The following is a 19,210-nucleotide window of genomic DNA, read 5'->3' as shown; positions in this document are numbered from 1 at the left end:
CATGAGTTCATTCTATGACTTTTCATCCTTTTCTACTTTCTGTGTAGAAAATATTTTAAAACCTCTCCCTCTATATACCGTGTATCTTCCAGAAATCTAAGTTTCCTCTTTGGCTAATGTGGAGAAACATTCAGGTACCTGGGTCTGAGTTTGGTCAAAAGAGCGTGGTGTCTGTGTGTGGGGTGCCGTGGGGGCAGGGACTGGTTGGAAACTGTGGGCAGATTGGAAAGAAATCGTCCCTGAGCTGACTCTGCTCCTCAAGGACCAGCTCCTTCTTAGGGTGATGGTACCTCTGTCGACCGACTGGCCATGTTGGCCCCACTTCCTCACCTGGGCACCGTCTCCAGCCACCCAGGACCCCTCACACCCACAGCCATGGAGGGAACACCTGCTTCAACCCGTGTTGAAGGCGGCTTCCTTCCAGATCTATTGTTTTATCTGCAGCGTCGCCGCTTTGGAGATACTTGCACTTTAAGAGGTTAGGAGAGAAGGAACTAAGTAGTACTTGACAGGATGGAAATATTAGCAAACATCTAAGTGTTTTCATTCACAGAGGCTGGGTGACTTTTCCATTTTATCTCCACTTGTAAAGGGAAAGAGAACGTTTTCCTCATTTCTCGTTCAAGTGTTTACTCTTCAAGGCCCACTTCCAACTATGGAGCCTCTGAACTGTTGGGGGGAGCCTGCGGCATCCCAGGCTGCTTTGCTCCGGGCGTGGGAGGCAGGACAAAGCAGAGTGCTCCAAAGCCAACATCTGGCGGGACAGCTGCCTCCAGGTCAGGTCTCAGCAGGACTTTCTCCATAAAGAGGCACCCAAGGGTGATTTCAGCAGTAACAGGGCAGACACCAGAAGCCAGAGCCCGGGACGGTGTCAGTGTGTCCATCTTAGCCTGCCTTATGCTGAAAGGTGAGCTCCTGGAGCCTGAACGGCCACGTGGAGGCGGAGCAGGTGCCTGGACCCTGACCAGGGTTTCTCAGCTGTAACACTATTAACAGTCTGAACCGGAGGGTTCGCTGCAGTGGGGCATTCTGTGTGCTGCAGGGTATCTAGCAACCTCCCTGACCTTGACCCAGTGCCAGGGCCCCCTACCCACAAACTGTGTCTCCAGATACAGACACATGCCCCCTGAAGGGATTGCTCCTGCTGACAGTCATGGCTCTTGAGGTGGGAGCCATGCTCTGATCACATGATGAGACAATGCCCCATCAGACTTCAAGTTTTGGGGGGCCAGAGGGCCTGTCCTGCCAGGTGCAGTACCCACCAACTGTTGAGTGTGTGAGAGAATGAGTAACTGCCGGGGCCTCATCCCAGGAGACCCAGGCTGGCCCAGGAGGGGTCGTGGGGCTACGCTCACCGTCTGCCACATGCCGTGGTTGATGATGGGCCCGCTGCTGGTGACGCGGCCGACGCCATGGTAGCGGAGCTGCAGCTCCAGCCGCCCGGCCCGCAGGCCCAGGACGATCCAGTTGCTGCCTTGATGGCCTCCAGCAAAGAAGAGGATGCCTTCGGGGTCAAAGGTCCTGAAGTCGAACTCGGCCACCAATCTGAGCGTGGCACCGAGACACAAAGTGGTTAGACGCAGGCCGGTGAGAGCCCAGACTGGCCCCAGCAAGAGAAACAGGAAAGCAGGCCGTGTCCCATGGCAATCCCTGCCAAGCCCCCCCAGGCAGCCGGGGCAGAGCGCCTACGGGACGTGTCTTGCTGTCGCTGACCAGAGCCCAGCATGAAATCCACACTGTGGCTGAGTCTGTGCCCAGCCAAGCTGATAGCCAGGGCAGCCAGGACCATTCTAGGTGTCACCCTGGGAACATGGGGAGCGGAGCCATCAGCCAGCTGTTTCCCAGGGCCTGCTGGGTAAGCCACCTCTCACCTCGTGGGCTGCAACCTTTTGAAGCGCAGTCTGATCACTGGTGTCCCACTGAACATGCGGCCCAGGTACAAGGACTTCACGCTTTTGGCCACATTGAAAGGCACACAGGGCAGAATGTCCTGTGGGAACAGGAGCGAGTCAGGCAGGGGCATGCCCTGGTTCAGCCCCTCTTCTGGCTCTGAAGGGCCCGCCAGGACACAGGCCCAGCCCTCTGTGTCCTGCCACTCACCCCGCCCAGCGAGGGCCCTGGCACACACACAGGTAGTGCTTGGCGTCAGGGCTCGATTCCTGCTACAACCCCTTAAGATTCTGTGAGAGCCCACCTTCCGTGTGGGGCTCCCAGGTGAGGCTGGACCCAGTCTCCCCGGAAGCCTCGGGCTCCTGTGCTCCCGGCGGGATCCCCTAGAGCACTTCTCCCTGCTATGCCACTGTCACCTTCCCTGCCAATGTTCCTTTCCCTCTTGTTTTTTTAAAATTATGAAATATTTCAAACCTACACAAAGTATAGGGAATCGTAAAAAGCAACTACAAAATATTGTAAAATCAATAAAATATGTAGGCTTGGAGGCTGGTGTTTCTGGATAGCTGCCATCCACTAACATTGGTCTCCTGATGCAGTGGTTCTCAACCTTCCTAATGCAGCGACCCTTTAATACAGTTCCTCATGTTGTGGTGACCCCCAACCATAAAATTATTTTCGTTGCTACTTCATCACTGTAATTTTGCTACTGTTATTAATCATAATGTAAATATCTGATATACAGGGTGTATTTTCATTGTTCGCAACCCACAGATTGAGAACTGCTAGGGGCAATGGTGAAAACATTAGTGTTCTGGTCGCTGGAAAGCGTTTGTATGCTTTCGTTGATTAGTCAGACCATTTTCTAGGTTTTGTGTTACTTGTCTGGGCATGCGTTTCATTTTTTTGAGGAATTCCTCATAGATAATGATATGGTAATTGTGATTTCAAAAAAATCATCAGTTGAGCAGTATTTGGAGACTCGAGCTTCCCTGAATCTCCTCTTGACCAGGTTGCATGAGTCAGAGTGCTTTGTTATTCCCGTTGTTCCTCTGGTTACTGGAGGCTGCTCTACAGTGCAGCTTCTCCCTGCCAGAGGGACACTGCGGTGTGAGCCCGAGGGGGTGGTCAGGGGCCAGCCAGCATCAGGAGGCATTGACTGCACATCCAAGGAACCTGAGTCAGGAGGCTCAGAGGGCACATCTGGGGAACCTCAGAGTCAGGAGGCTCAGAGGGCACACCTGGGGAACCTCAGAGTCAGGAGGCTCAGAGGGCACACCTGGGGAACCTCAGAGTCAGGAGGCTCAGAGGGCACACCTGGGGAACCTCAGAGTCAGGAGGCTCAGAGGGCACACCTGGGGAACCTCAGAGTCAGGAGGCTCAGAGGGCACACCTGGGGAACCTCAGAGTCAGGAGGCTCAGAGGGCACACCTGGGGAACCTGTGGGGCAAGGATACATCATATCTGTGCCAGCAATGCACACTGCAGATCCACACCACCTGGTCCATGGTGGTGTAGGGAGCTGCTGTAGTGATCTCATAGACACAACCAAACCCCTGGGGTGGGACAAGCACGTCTCCCACCCCACATCTCTCCACGTAGCCCCAAGCACACTAGGCCTTTCAGCAAAAGCATTTCTCCCAGCAACCCTTCCACCAGCTTCTAAAGGACAAAAAGAAAAAAAGAAAAGAAGAGCCTGCTTGGACAGCCCAGTCAATTGAGGGCAAGGCCGAGCGTCCTGGCTTTAGGTGGGTGCTACCTCGCAGGTGTTCATGTCCCGGGACAGCTTGAGGCCCCCGCGTCCGTTGCAGTGGCAGGTGTAGGTCCCTGGGGAGTTGACGCAGGCCTGCTCACAGCGCCCCTCTGTACACTCGTCCACATCTGTTGGCCACAAGGGAAACGTCCCCACCTCACTTTGTGCAATCGCACATGCTTGCTCTCTGATCACATCCATGGCGTGTTCACTGTAACTTGGGAGGCACTCACCTCCAAGCCCCCACTCCCAGAGGCCCCACCCCAGCCTCCCAACTCCCGCTCAGCACCAGGCCCGCGGCCCCAGCGTCCGACCTGCTCTTTCCTAGGGGAGCAGTTACTGTACGAAGTGAGGGAGGACGTTAGGATAAGTGAAGCCTACCACACACTCCCAGGTCAGCAAACAATCTCGTCTGTACGACGCTTGGCTTGAAGGTTCTGGGGCAGGTTTGTGCCATGGACAAGTAGTCCCTGGAGTGTTTGGGGGTCTCGAGAGTGGATCTGGGAGCTGGAGGAGGGTGCAGGGGCCGGGACCACCCTATCATTCCCCTCAAGTTTTGGGCAGCTGCCAGGGCACCAGGCAAGAAGCTGGGGAGAGAGAACATCTCTCTGAGCTCCCCGAGGACATGGCTGGACTCAGCAGGGAAGTGAGAGCTCACAGGCCTGACTCCAAATACAGCTGGTTGAGTGGAGGCTGGAGAGAAGCCCCAGGAGCCGCGGTGCACAGACATGGCCTTGTGTTGTTTATCTCTGTGTCTGTGGCATGTTGGAGAAGGTGCACAGCTGCATCAAGAAGCCCGTGTGTGCATATGTGTGTGGTGCACACATGTGTGGTGTGCGTACATACAGGGCACATGTTTACATATGTGCAGTGCATGCATGTGTATGTATGTGTGTCTGCAGCGACTGAGATGGGTACCTCGGCAGGCCTTCTCCTGGGAACTGAATGCGTAGCCCTCGTCGCACAGGCAGGAGTAGGAGCCGGGCAGGTTCTTGCAGCGCGCCTCCCCACAGGCATCCGCATCTGCACATTCATCTATGTCTGCAAAACAACCCAGAGGACCACGGCTGTGTCCAGATTGACAGGGAGGATGCAGCCGGACTAGGCCACCCGTGGTGAGCCAGGAATGTACTGCCGCCCTGCTGGCAGGCTGACAACAGGCCCCTGAGAGCACCCTGATCCCAGGTTCTGCTGGTCCTGACCCTGCCCTCTTCTTCTTCCTCCTCCCCACTTCCTGCCTGTCCCCTTCTTTCCATCCACTGGACTTTTCAGCTCTAGGCCCAGGAGTGGGGACTGAGGATGGAGGGGCTTTCTGATCAGAGTCCCGACCGAAAAGGTCCATTTCAGACACTGGAGAGAGCACTGCTTGGCCAGAGGTGTGCACAGAATTGTTTAATTCAAATAATTGCAGCACAGGAAGGTAAAACAGCACCCCCTGGGGGCCTTTTGAGCTGCAGTCCCACCCTGCACCCCTGGAGCCCCTTGCTTTCCCGGGGCACCCTGGACTCATCTCCACCACCAGGGACGGCCTCCACGCTCCTCACTGGGCTCTGTCTTTTGGAAATCAAACCCCAGTAATGACACATCACCAAGGCTCTGTCCTGCTATTTCCACCCACTCTGCCACTGCGGCAACCCAAACCCTGCTGTGAAAAACCCATTCCCTTCAGCAACAGAAGGACTATCTAGAAAGTGTTGGCTCTAGAAAATGTGACTATTTCAAATAACATGTGATTCCTCCTATGGCTACATAAAGGCCTGTATTACAAAGCTTCCCAACTATTCCTAATTTCTTTACAAGGATAGTTTACCGACAAACACAGGCTTTCAAACATGAACACGGTCAGACAAGCATGTCAAACTCAAAGGCTAACACGGGCCAAATAAATGAGGCAGGCGGCCCACAGCCCTCGGCCCGCGAGTTCCACATGCTTGCTGTAAGACCTTGCTCACAGATGTAAGAATGAGCCAACACCAACAGCGCGCGTTCCCCAAGAGAAAGTGTGTGAAACAGTCGGTTCTCCTGTGTCAGTATGGATCTGTGGTGATGCTTCTGAACCTGTATTTCATTTCGGAGCCAGGCTGGCCAACCCCACATTGGGGAGCTGAGAATCCCGGCTTCCCCTCAGCAAGTGCATGGTGGGTGCAGACTGGCACCAGCTGCCCCAGGGACACGGGCAGAGCCCCCGGGAGCGGGGAGGAGACGGCTCTTCTGGGTGAGCACCCCGTGTACACTTGCGGCTGCCCCGACCCAGTGCTGGAGCAGCCACCCAGCACCAAGGATGGCTGGTCGGGCAAACTCTGACCATAGCAGATACTATCCTGCTGGCCGCTCCAGGATGCCCTGCACAGGATCCTCAGGCCCTAGCTGCCCCAGAGCCCCTGGAGGCCCTGCTCCACCTGGGTGGCCCACCCCCAACCTTCTGACTCCGGTGGCAGGGAGGACCTGAGAGGCGGCATTTCCCACGTTCCAGAGCTGCTGGCCTGGGACACCCTTGGGGACCAGCGTCAGAGCAGCACCAGGGAAGGGCCTGGAGTGGGACTTTCTCTCCTGGCAGGAGTCTGTCCTTGCCGCAGCCCAGCAGCCCCAGCACTGGGCCATCTCTTCCCCACAAGAAACAGAAGATGGAACCCCGAATTCCACTGTGTCCATCATGACCCCCAGTCACCTCACTTTCTTCTCCCAGAGCAACTGCGTTGCTGCAGAGCCTCCTTCAATGCGGCTGGTGGAGCTGGGGGCCCAGGCCACGCCCGACCCCCATTCTTGCAGCCTCCATAACCTTAGACCCCCTCCCCTCCTTCCTCCTCAGTCCTCCTGACACTTTGCCCATTGAAGATGCCACTGTCCACGTTCAGGAAAGCTGAACGTGGGCAGGCAGGCGGATGGTGTTGGCACTGAGCACATAAAGCCCAAGCCCGAGCCCAATGTGTGCGTTGTGGCCAAGGGGCCCACAGGTGCCAACCCCCTTCCCAGGGGGTCCTCATCTGCTTCTCTCCTTAGGAGAGGGGCCGGCCCACTCACCTGCCCAGCCACATGGCCTGAGGCTGCCCAATCCCTTCTTGCAGCCAAGGAGAGATGGTGGAGAGTCCTGAGCCCTGAACTCACCAACCCAGTGCCCGTTTTTCTCATGCTTCCCAGGGAAAGTGCTTGAAACAGGGGTTCAGGGCCCCCCCTCCTCTTCCTCCCCCCCAGCATCCAAGGAGGATGTGATGAAAAGTCCAGTATTTTCCATGGTCCCATTCCCCAAAGCGCCCTGTGCCTAGGTCTGGTGTCCCAAAGTCCCAAAAGAAATGGCCAAGAGAAGGGAGCTGTGTGAGGGCCAGTATCTGCAGGCACACGCTGAGTCCTGGCTACCAGGCGGGGTTCCTGCCATCACACTGATTACTAATCAGTCATGGTACGGGGAGTGCCTTTCGGCCCCCTGACTCGGGCAGGTGCAGACCCACCCAGCTGTCCTGCCCACACTCTAGGGGGAAAAGGCCACAGGATGCAGGGGTTCTCTCAGTCCACTGTCTCCTCAGGCTTCACAGACCTGGTGGGAGGTTGAAAGTAAACTAAAGATGTGGTCACTTGGGGTCTTTCCAGGAGGTTAAAGCAGGGCTTCCCTCTGCAGAGCATAGCGTCACTGCCTGGGGCATCTAAAGAGCCCAGTAGTGAGCCTCACCCTGGAACCTGACGATGAGTGTGGGCAGCCCCAGACCCCCCCACCCCCACCCCCGTGGCTGCAGGTACACCAGATGCAAACTCGAGTTCAAGAGCTTCTGGTCTGCAGACAGATCCTCAGGATTGGGGGTCCACTGGGCGCTGTGTAAAACGCTTCTGCCCAGCAACACAGTGCCCTCGGTTGCTCTTGGAGACAAGGACATGCCTTCAGGGTGCATGGCCGAGTCGGGGCTGGGCTTGGCGCCTGGCCGGCAGCCCTCATAGGTCAAGGAGGCAGATGGGAAGGGCAATGGCTTACCCTCTGCACTCAGGTGAGAACTGTCATATGGATGCAGGAATGGGGGCCACTGATGTGGACAAAAGTGGAAGCTGTTTTCCAAACCGGGAGCTCTGCCCTGGTCCTGATTCAGAGATGCGCCCCGTGATGCCAAGCCTGCATTGGGCCCTCGTGCCTGACGCTAGCACACTGGGATCGGAAGAGGGGAGAGAGGGAGAAGCCTCCCCAGGAAAAGTGGGGTGCGGCTGCTGTGTAGCTCGTGGTGGCTCTGACCAGGCACCACAGGCTGCGCAGGAGCAGAGGGGATGGGCCACAGTTTGCAGTGTCCTTCGCGGGTCGGCTCAGGGTGCTGGGCCTCCGGGAGCCCCAGACTAGACTGGAAGCAGAAGGGGGAGTGGGCTGCTGAGCTGCTTCCTGCTTTACTCAGCCAGCGGGGGGCCTTTCTAGGAGGAATGCTGGCCACTGGGCGGGGAGCGGGCCCTGGGGATGGGAGCGGGGTGTGTGCAGGGAGTGATACCCTGGCACTGGGGCTCCCTGCCCACGGCCCCTGCGATGTCCTGGGCGCTTAGCTGCACAGAAAAGCCTGCAGGCTCCATGGCACTGGAAGGAGGCCCAGCAGCCGCACTCCCTCCAGGGCAGCGATCTCCATAGACACAGTGAATCATCCCGTCTGTGGTGCTGCCGAGATGGTGAGGGGCAGCTCCCTCAGGATGCCGGCATGCCCAGGCATGTGCTCCTTCTGCAGAAACCCTCCGCCCTCCTGCCCTCCCTTCCAGAACCAAAGAAGCAGCCACTGCCAAAGCCTCTTGCAGAGGAGCCAACGTGACTGCCAACTTCAGCAACTTGGCAACTGCAAAAGTGGAAGAGGGGAGGAGCCGTGAGGAGGGCGGGGGAGAGGAGGAGAGAGGCCGGGAAAGCCCGTGGTCGGGCCCAGGCCTTACCTTGGCAGTTCCGGCTGTCCCGGGAGAGCTCGTAGCCGCTGTAGCAGGCGCAGTGGAAGCTGCCTGGCTTGTTGTAGCATATTTGGTTGCACCCCCCGTTCTTCTGGCTGCATTCGTTGACATCTGGGTACACACAGGACACAGAGGGACTGGGGAGAGCCCGGAGGTGACACACATCCGCCTTGAGCACATGGCAGTGTCTGCACATCTCTCTCCACTGCACCCACCCCCAGGCCACGGGCGGGAGGGCATAGGGAGCTCTCCTGTGCTGTGGGTGGTGACAGTCCAGTACCAGCTCTGTGGCCATCTGAGTGTGCGTGGGACGAGGGCAGAAGGCTGAAGTGCCCGAGGGTGGATATGGCCAGGCAGCCGCAAGGCCCAAACGCAGTCTGGCCAAGCCCCACACAGGCTGAGCTGAGCCCTCACGGACCACCTGTGCGCAGGGCCTCCAGTTCTGCTCAGCGGCCCCAGGAGGAAACACCAGGAGGCCCTGAGGTAAGGCCCGGCTCTCCACCACAGTGAAGGGCCCACCTGAGATCTGGGGTGGGGGGAGGGCGGGGTTGCAGCTTCTTTGCTGACACTGTACAAACTGCAGACTCGAGGCAGAAGAAACTACTCTCGTCTCGTTTAATCACTGGGGTCTGAGGCTAAGTGGGCAGCCGCTAAGCTCCCGCGCGGGGGTCTTACTGCCTGCGGTGGCCCCGTCCTGTGCTCCAGCCCTGCTCTCGGAGAGGAATCCCTCTGCTCCTCCCCAGCTCTCTCAGGAGCTGACCGATGGCCTCTCCAGCTGGACAGCGGCCCTGTCCCAAGAGGCAAACAGGGCCTCCAGCACTGTGTCAACATTCTCACTCTGGGATGACTCTCGTGAGGGGCCGGGGATGCCCTGCCCACCCATCTTCTCCCTCTTCGCCTGGGAGCTGAGTGGAGGCCAGCCAGTGTGGGGCCTGGATCCTAGGACAGCCTGTAGGCACTTCCATGCCTCCCACTCCTGTCTCAGCCAGAACGGAGCATGGCCGTGTCCGCACGTGGGGCAGGGTGGTTGGGGCAGGGAGAGGAAAAGAGGGAGGGGCCCTGCAGGGAGGTCCCAATGCCCACACCTCATCCCTTATCTGGCGGCTGTGGTGGCCTTACCTTTGTCACAGAGCCGTCCCGCCCAGCCGTCTTTGCACTGGCAGAAGAAGTTGCCCATGAGGTCTTGGCACACTTGGGTCCCCTCCTTACTGCAGGGGTTTGGAGAGCACTGGTCAGGCAGGTCTGGGATGAAAGGAAGGAGGAAACTGTCCTGAGCTGCTCCCTGCCAGCTGAGGGGGGGGGGGGGGGTTGGAGCAGTCATGGTGGGCAGGAGCACTGCCTCTTGTTGGACCCTGGGACACACTGGCCTCTGGCAGGAGCACTCTGAGGCAGGGCCTGGGCACCAGTGTCCTCTCCACTAGCCCAGGCCGGCCACATAGAACCCCACCTCTGGGTAGAACTAGGGTCACAGAACAGGCTGGCCAGGCCCCTGGCTGGTTCCAGGAGGGAGTGGCCACCCACACACAGGGCCAGGGTGTTGGGGTCTTGGCCCCGCAGGGAGCAAGGGAGGAGGGAGTGAGCCTGGCTTGGCCCCATGAGCTCGGACCTCCCAGGGAGCAGGTCAACAGAGCCCTGGCTGACCCAAGGGCCCTCCAGGCAGATGTCCCTAGTGGACATCTCCACCCTCTCAGGCCAGGCCCCCTGCCCACTCACACCATGAACCCATCCACCTTCGCCAACATTCTCTCCACTGGGCTTGGCCTCTGTGGGAGCCCCACCCCATTTCCCCTAGAAATCTGCCTGCCCAGGATGGGGACTGCCCCAGGCCCAGGCTGCACTGGCTGCTCCCACAGTGCCCCGGGGTGGCAGTGCCCAGGCCGACGTGCCCAACCCACTTGCTTGGGAAGCCCTCTGCCTGGGATAATAGCATGTCAATCACCAGCATCATTTCCGCCTGTTTTAGGGACCGCGGCTAAGAGACTGTCCCAGCGGGCTTGCCTCCCGAGGGCTCTCCATGCGAGGAGGAGCTTCTCACGAACACGGCTGAAGCTCCCACGACCTAGGCCGGCCGGGCACTTACCCCGTCCGCATGGCGATTACACGCTCCCACGCTCAAGCAGCGGAGATCAGAGTCCTGGGGAAGCTATGATTGCACTCAGAACTCCAAGAATCCTCCCACGAGGCCCCTGGCCACACCAAGGTGGGCCTGGCCAGGAGAGACAAGTCTTTCCGGCCCTTCCTCTGCCATCGGCACTCAATCAGGACACCGTGGAGAGGCCGGACTCCACTGGCCTGAGGAAGGCTCATGCCTACAGACAACACGATGGCTGGGCCGTTTCTGGAGGTGGAGGAGCCCAGAGCTGGCCAGGCACAGCTGGTGGGGGAACACAGGCAGGTCCTGGGAACAGCAGGCCCTGCATCCACCGCTGCTCACCTATTGAGGTTTCCCAGTGACTCTCCTCGAGTGCAGGTGTGTCCTGACTCAGCCCAGCCCAAGCTGTGTCCACACTGGCCTCCGGCAGCATGTCCCGTCCAGCTCAGACAGAAAGTGCCACGTGACCGTCTGCTCCTGGAAGGCCCTTTCTCTTCCCTCATTTAAAGCTGCTTTCGCCTTTGCTCCTCGCAGAATCTACTGACTGTCTTTCCCTCATGAGTCTATAGACGTCAAACATCTCCCGGTGACTCTGCTGTTTTCCTATTTCTCTCTCCTCCAGTTCTTATCCAGGCCTCGAACAGCACGGGGTTCATGGCTGAAGCCCAAGCTGAGGGCGGAGGCTGTCTCATTCAGTCAGATGGGCAAGGCACCCAGACTGCCCTCCGGAAACTCGTCAGTGCCCCCGGTGCGTGGATTTTAGCTGCATTGACAACCGAAAGCAAAATAGGCTTCTCAGTTTTGTTTTTAGTTAAGGGCAGCTGGGTACATTTCCTCAGCAGCCCTGGAGATGTGGTCACCCAGGCCAATTGACTGTCACAACCCCCAGGCCCAGGCAGGTGGCACACCAGGCAGCAGCAGGGCAGGTGACACCAGGGGCATGCCACCCAGGTGCGGCTCAGACCAGCTACACTGACACCCTCTCTGACACTCAGAACCCACTGTCATTCACACCATGTCACTTGTGTGGTTTCCAAGGGCCACACACCCATCGACAGCACGTGAATCAGGTATTATCACCTTTTTAATGTACAAAGTGAATAGCCCAGCTTAGGTAATGTGGCAGGTGAGTAGAGGATCATCTGACCCCTGGGGACCTAGGATTCAATGGTTCTTCAGCTTTTCCTCTCTGCCCCCACCCCGTCCAGATCTGCAGACACCACGCATTCCACTGCCTGGCCCCTGGGAACAGGCCCAAGCTGAAAGCACCAGGTGTCACGTACAGTTGATCACTTCGTTCTTAAAATGACTGATGTTTCCAGCCTGACTCCAAATTTGGGGACAGCGTTCCCAGCGCAGGGCTTGCTCTTGTCACCACAATGAGTCCTGGCAGACCCGCTCCCCTGCCACCAGCACAGGATGGCAGTGGTCTCTGCGTTCCTCGCGGGACCCGGCGTGGGCCCCCGTCGCTGTGCTTTATGTTCTCGGCTGCCCACGCGGTCTGTGCACCCCGATCCTCGGGGAATCTGCATAACCTTGTCTACAAACTGGAACCCAAGTCTCTCATCGTGTTTTTCTTGTGACCTCCCCATGGCACACCTCAAAGTGGGCTTGTATGCTTGGTCACAACCAACACAAAACACTTGCAAGTGTAGACCGATCACGCCTCCCCGTATTTGTGAGGCACTGCACAGTTGTTTTGGGCAGGGAGCTGTAATGCCTCTCCCAGTAAGCAAGTAGGAACGGGGTCCGGCGATCACAGGAATTTGGTCATGGAGCACTGGGTCACCCACAGCTGCCTCAGATCCTCCCGAGGTCAGCCCTGAGGTCCCACATGCTGCATGGATGCCTTTCCAGGCTGCTGCACTCGCTGTAAAGAGGGTTATACTCTGGGGGCAGAAAGGACTAGACTGTGAGGTCAAGTCTAGCCCCAGGGAGTTGAAGGGACAGGTCTGCTTTCCTGACTTCGTCCTGACAGGAAGGGGCTCTGATGGCAGGAGGGTCAGAGACTGGAGGTAGGCGACATACCGGCCTGGCCAACACCTGAGCCCAGGCGGAGCAGCTGGTTCACCTGACACCTCCCACAACACTCAATCCAAAGCCCAGATGGGCCCCCACAGGAGAAAAGGGTCAAGGAGGTGGTATCGGTCTCCACTTGACATATAGGTTAAAGATTTAAAGTTAAAGGTACACACATGTACCTTTGACGTGAAGAGCTGGTTAACTTTGTCTAGAATTTGCCTAAAATGCCTAAACCCTCCTTAAAAAACAACTCACACAGTCCCCAGGGTTGAGAGGCCAACACCAACTTCTACTGGGGTGGAGTTTTCTGAGAGATTCCTACACAACACCCATCCCAGAAGAAAATCCCTCAGAGCCCCTTCCTGCCAAGATATGTCCCTTCATCTCTCTAGTCCTTGGGCTAGACTCGACCTCACCCTCCCCATCCTTTCTGCCCCCAGAGTATAACTCTTGTTACAGCGAGTGCAGCAGCCTGGAAAGGCATCCATGCAGCATGTGGGACCTCAGGGCTGACCTCGGGTGGATCTGAGGCAGCTGTGGGTGACCCACTACTCCATGACTAAATTCCTCTGATCGCTGGACCCAGTTTCTACTTGCTTACCGGTAGAAGGCATTACGGTTCCCTGCCCTCGCCAAAAAATGTGCAGTGAAGGAAGGAAATAATAACAATCAGAGCAGAAATAAAATCTAGCAAAAACAATATAAAAGACCAATAAAACCAAGAACTGTTTCTTTGAAAAGATAAACAAGATTGACAAACCTTTAACGGTTAACCAGACCCATCAAGAAGAGACAGAACCCAAATAAAATCAGAAACGAACGAGGAGAAGTAACAACTGACGCCAAAGAAATACAAAGGATTGCAAGAAAATATTACAAACAACTGTATGCCAACAAATTGGACAATCTGGAAGAAATGAATAAATTCCTAGAAATATCCAATCTTCCAAAACTGAATCAGGAAGATTCAGAGAATCTGAATAGATTGCAACTAGTGAAATTGAAGCAGTAATAAAAAATAAAAAAACTCCCCCAGAACAAAAGTCCTGGACCAGATGGCTTCACAGATGAATTTTACCAAACATTCAAAGAACTAAAACGTATCCTTCTCAAACTATTATAAAAAATTAAGATTGCCGAAACCGGTTTGGCTCAGTGGATAGAGCGTCGGCCTGCAGACTGAAAGGTCCCAGGTTTGATTCCGGTCAAGGGCCTGTACCTGGGTTGCGGGCACATCCCCAGTAGGAGATGTGCAGGAGGCGGCTGATCGATGTTTCTCTCCCATCGATGTTTCTAACTCTCTATCTCTCTCTCCCTTCCTCTCTGTAAAAAATCAATAAAATATATTTTAAAAAAAAAAGAAGAAGGAAGACTCCCAAGCTCATTTTACAAGACTAGAATTATCCCATTTCCAAAACCAAATAAAGACACTACAAGAAAGAAAATTATAGGTCAATTTGCTGAACATATATGCTAAAATCCTCAACAAAATATTTGCAAACCAGATCCAGCAATACATTAAAAAGATCCTATACCATGATCAAGTAGGATTTATTCTGGGGATGCAAGGATGGTACAATATTCGTATATCAATAAAAGTGATACACCACATAAAATGAAAGATAAAAAGCAAATTATCATATCAATAGATGCAGACCAAGCATTTGATAAAATCCAGCACCCATTTTTGGTAAAAACCCTCAAAAAATGGGAAGAGATGGAACATACTTCAACATAATAAAAGCAATATATGACAAACCCACAGCCAACATCATACTCAATGGGCAAACACTACAAGTGCTTCTCTTAAGATTGGTAACAAGACAGGAATGTCTGCTTTCACCACGCTTATTCAACATCATAGTAGAAGTCCTAACCACAGCAATCAGACAAGAAGAAGAAGAAAAAAAGGGATTGAAATTGGAAAGGAAGAAGTAAAGCTTTCATTTTTGCAGATGACATGATACAGTATATAGAGAGCCCTAAAGATTCCACCAAAAAATGACTAGAACTGACAAATGAATTCAATAAAGTAGTAGGATACAAATTAAATATCCAGAAACCTGTTGCATGTTTATACACCAACTAGAGGCCTGGTGCACGAAATGCATGCATTGGGGGAGGGGTGTCCCTCAGCCCAGCCTGCACCCTCTCCAATCTGGGACCCCTCGGGGGATGTCTGACTGTTGGTTTAGGTCTGATCCCACAGGTCAACCCTCTCACAATCTGGGACTGCTGGCTCCCAACCGCTCACCTGCCTGCCTGCCTGATTGCCCCTAACCGCTTCTGCCTGCCAGCCTGATCACCCCCTAACCACTCCTCTGCCAGCCTGATCAACGCCTAACTGCTCCCCTGCCAGCCCAATTGCCCCCAACTGCCCTCCCCTGTCAGCCTGGTCCCCCCCAACTGCCCTCTCTCCCCTGTAGGCTCAGTTGCCCCCAACTGCCTTCCCCTGCTGGCCTGATCACCCACAATTACCCCCCCCTGCCAGCCATCTTGTGGCAGCCATCTTTGACCAGATGGGCAGTCATCTTGTGCGAGGGCATGATGGTCAATTTGCATATTACCTCTTTATTATATAGGATAATGAACTATCAGAAAAGGAAACTAGGAAAACAATCTCATTCACAATTGTTTCAAAACAGGCAAAATACCTAGGAATATATTTAACCAAGGATGTAAAAGACCTATACTCAGAAAATTATAAGACACTGAAGAAAGAAAGGTAAGAAGATATAAGTAAGTGGAAGCCTATACCATGTTCATGGATAGGAATAATTAACATCATTAAAATGTCCATATAATCCAAACCAATCTATAGATTTAACACAACCCCTATCAAGATATCAATGGTATACTTCACAGATCTAGAACAAATATTCCAAAAATTTATATGGAATCACAAAAGATCCAGAATAACCACAGCAATCTTGAGGAAGAAGAACAAAGTTGGAGGAATTATGATACCTGACATCAAACTATACTACATGGACAGAGAAATCAAAACATCATGGCAATGGCATAAAAACAGACATATAGAAAAATGGAACAGAAATAAACCTATGCCTTTATAGTCAATTAATATTTGACAAAGGAAGCAAGTAATGGGATAAAGGTAGTCTATTCAATAAATGATGTTGGAAAAATTGAACAGATACATGCACCCCACCCCCCCGCAAATAACCAGACCACCTTCTTACACCATACACAAGAATAAACTCAAAATTGATTAAAGATGTAAACGTTAGACTCAAAGCCATAGAAATCAAAGAAGAAATGGGACTACATCAACCTAAAAAGTTTTTGCACAGCAAAGGAAACCATCAGCAAAATGAAAAGACAACCCACTGAATAGGAGCACATATTTGCCAATGATAAATCTGATATGTGGTTAACATCCAAAATTTATAAAGAACTTATAAAATTCAACACCAAAAAAACAAACAATCCAATTAAGAAATGGGCAAAGAAAAAAGAAAGAAAGGAAAAAGAAATGGGCAAAGAACTTGAATACACACTTCTCCAAAGAGGACACACAGAAGGCTAACAGACATATGAAAAGATGCTCAACATCACTAATCATCAGAGAAATGCAAATGAAAACCACAATGAGATATCACCTCACGCCTGTCTGAATGGCTATCATCAATAAATCAGCAAACAACAAGTGTCGGAGAGGATGTGGAGAAAAGGAAACCCTCACGCACTGTTGGTGGGAATGCAGACTGGTGCAGCCACTATGAAAAGCAGTATGGAGTTCCCTCAAAAAATTAAAAATGGAACTGCCTTATGGCCCAGTGATTCCACTTCTGGGACTATAGCTGAAGAAACCCAAAACACTAATTTGAAAAAACACATACACTCCTATGTTCATTGCAGTGTTATTTACAGTAGCCAAGGGCTGGAAGCAGCCCAAATGCCCATCAAGAGATGAGTGAATACTACTCAGCCGTAAAAAAGGAAACTTTATGTTTTGTGACTGCATGGACGGACCTGGAGGGTATTATGCTAAGTGAAATAAGCCAGTCAGAGAAAAACAAGTACCATATGATTTCACTTACTTGTGGAATATAGTGAACAAAATTAATTAACAAAGTAAACCAGATTCATAGACACAGAGAACTGACTGATAGCTATCAGAGGTGAGGGGGGTAGGGGGGCTGGGTGAAAAAGGTGAAGGGGTTAAGCAAAAGAAACAACAACTCATAGACAGAGACAACAGTATGGTGATTACTAGAGGGAAAGGGGGTGGAAGAAGGTAGAAGAATGTATAGGGGGATTAATAGTGATGGAAGGAGGCTTGACTTGGGGTGGTGAACATGCCATACGATCTACAGATGATATATTATAGAATTATACACCTGAAACCTATATTACTTTATTAACCAATGCCACCTCCATAAATCCAATAAAAAAACAAAAACAAAGTTTATCCCCAGGACAAAAGGAAGGAGGAATGAGCATCTGAGAGCCTGACTGACACTCAGCAGGTGCCCAGCACACCTCTTTGGAATTGAGACAAACCTCTGCAGGCCCAAATGCATCCACTTAAGTCCCCATCCCTGACGCCCCTCCCTCTCCCCCCAGCAAGCCTGCAGAGGGTTTCTGAGTTGACAGGTGATCTGTGCCCTGACGTCAGGCCTCTGAATGTCAGGCCTCTGAATGGAAGGAGCTGTTTAGGAGATAATGGGCTTATCTTGGCCTTGAGAGGGCTGTGTTGAAGGAGAGGGAGGAAGGAGCTCCTTTGTTGCTGTGGCCTGGAATGTGAAACATCTGCTGACATCCAACAGGGCCGCTTTCTCAGGTGCTTTTTACTCCCCCCAGATTGGAAGGTAATGACAAGCTATAGCCTGGACAGCATGCTTCCATGGGGAGGCCCACTGTTCTGACCGAAGAGAAAGGGCAAAGGGATCCTCCCTCACGAGGAGAATCAGGCCTGGATCTCCTCCAGCCCGGCCTGGGCAAAGCAGAGAAACCCAGGCCTCAGAAACCGACCGCAGGCCCTCCCGCTGGAGGCACACCAACGTGCTGAAGGAATCTGTGAGCAGGGAAGGCGGAACTGTCAGTGGGAAAGTCTGCCCCAGGCCTGGGGCTTGTCTGGGATGAACACTTTGAGGCCATTTCTTTAATTTTAACAATAATTGATAATCAAAGCACTCAGCCATAAACTGCCCATCATCACCAGATAGGACTATTTTTAGGAAGAAACAGATGAAAATTATCTATAATAATAAAAGCATAATATGCTAATTAGACCAGACATCCTTCTGTATGTCCTTCTGGACAACCTTCCTGACGAAGCCAGGGCTTCGAGGGAAGCCTGGGTCCTGGGTGCCAGGGGGAAGCCGGTGCTGGCAGCGGGGGGAAGGAAGGCCTACTCTTGCACAAATTTCGTGCATCAGGCCTCTAGTACTGTTATAATAACCTGGTTATTATTTAACAAGAAAGGAGCAAAGGGGATACTACATAATATAGGCATGCTATTTATACAGCTTTGCCAGGAAGCTGTAGGTAACATTCTCCAAGTCTGCTCCCTGTAGATCGTTGGAGGGACTAGACAATAGATGCATGCCCTGTAAGGTCTGGGTGACATGGGAAGATGCTTACCTGTCAGTCACACCTGGGAGCGAGTCAGTGGTCAGAACAGGCATGATGTATTCTATAATACAACATCTGCTTATGTATGGTATGTTCATCACTGCAAGGGCGTGAAATCTGAGAAACTTAACTCCAGAGCAAAGGAAGTTCCCTCTTTTCTCTCTTGGGACTCCTATTTCAGGGGGCGTGATCCCCTACATCACCCATGTCGCTCACAACCACGTAGGACCCACACAGTGGATTATAGACAGCAATTAGCCTGATGCGACGTCGGACTCAGCTCCACCGTGGAACGGAAACTCTGGACACTGGCTTTGCTTTTGGCTCTGCTAGAGCCCCAGCTACACCTTTTCCAGGACTGGATTAAGGGACCCGAGACTTTGCAAACTGAGGGATGTAACTCTACGCAAATAAAAACCACTCATTCTCCCCTGCAAGTCTTAGAAAATTCCTTTTCTCAATATATCGCAAGCACCCCATTCCCCACTAGTGACTGAGAAATTCTACCCGCTCAATCCTCCGGCAATAAAAGCAGTGCAAAGTTGCCTGAATTGACCCCATGTGCACTCATGCCTAGAAGGCACATCTTCGGGGCCCACAAGACAGGGTATGCGTATTTCCCTGAATGACACCCCAACTCCCTGCAGTCTTTACAGTATCCCTCCGTAAGGACAGCCGGTGCATTTGTGCGGGGCCTCAGGCTTCAGAGACTCCTGTCATGCCAGGAGCCATCGGAGAAGCCCAGTGCCCTGGCCTAGTGCCCGAGGAGGAGGTACTGGGTCCACAGGGAGGGAAGGAGTGAGAGGCTTGCTCAGTTGGGATGAGCTGGCCAGAGAGACCAGGCATGGAGGCAGCTTCCTAAGTTTCTAGGAACTGCATTTAAAACATCTGGCATAAGCAGCAGTTGCACGAGATTTCCCCTGTAAGCATCAGTTCAGGAAACAGCGCTGAGATTCTCCCTC

The 19,210-nt window shown here is 53.3% G+C and overlaps 1 protein-coding gene across 3 annotated transcripts in view; it reads right to left on the bottom strand.

The window, feature by feature from the left end:
* GAS6 (growth arrest specific 6) overlaps positions 1-19,210 on the bottom strand; it is a 47,069-nt gene that overhangs the window by 10,412 nt on the left and 17,447 nt on the right. For all 3 annotated transcript variants that reach the window (XM_036315884.1, XM_036315886.1, XM_036315885.1), the window contains 6 exons: positions 9,656-9,778; positions 8,525-8,647; positions 4,562-4,684; positions 3,650-3,771; positions 1,872-1,990; positions 1,356-1,545 (listed from right to left, as the gene is read on the bottom strand). In XM_036315884.1, the coding sequence (XP_036171777.1) occupies positions 1,356-1,545; positions 1,872-1,990; positions 3,650-3,771; positions 4,562-4,684; positions 8,525-8,647; positions 9,656-9,778 (800 nt within the window). The remainder of the gene's footprint in view (positions 1-1,355; positions 1,546-1,871; positions 1,991-3,649; positions 3,772-4,561; positions 4,685-8,524; positions 8,648-9,655; positions 9,779-19,210) is intronic.

The sequence above is a fragment of the Myotis myotis genome, unplaced genomic scaffold, assembly GCF_014108235.1.
Source record: "Myotis myotis isolate mMyoMyo1 unplaced genomic scaffold, mMyoMyo1.p scaffold_m19_p_63, whole genome shotgun sequence".
In the NCBI taxonomy this organism is placed as follows: domain Eukaryota; kingdom Metazoa; phylum Chordata; class Mammalia; order Chiroptera; family Vespertilionidae; genus Myotis; species Myotis myotis.
Note: the sequence above shows the minus strand (reverse complement) of the source record. Positions and strands in the feature narration are given on the sequence as shown.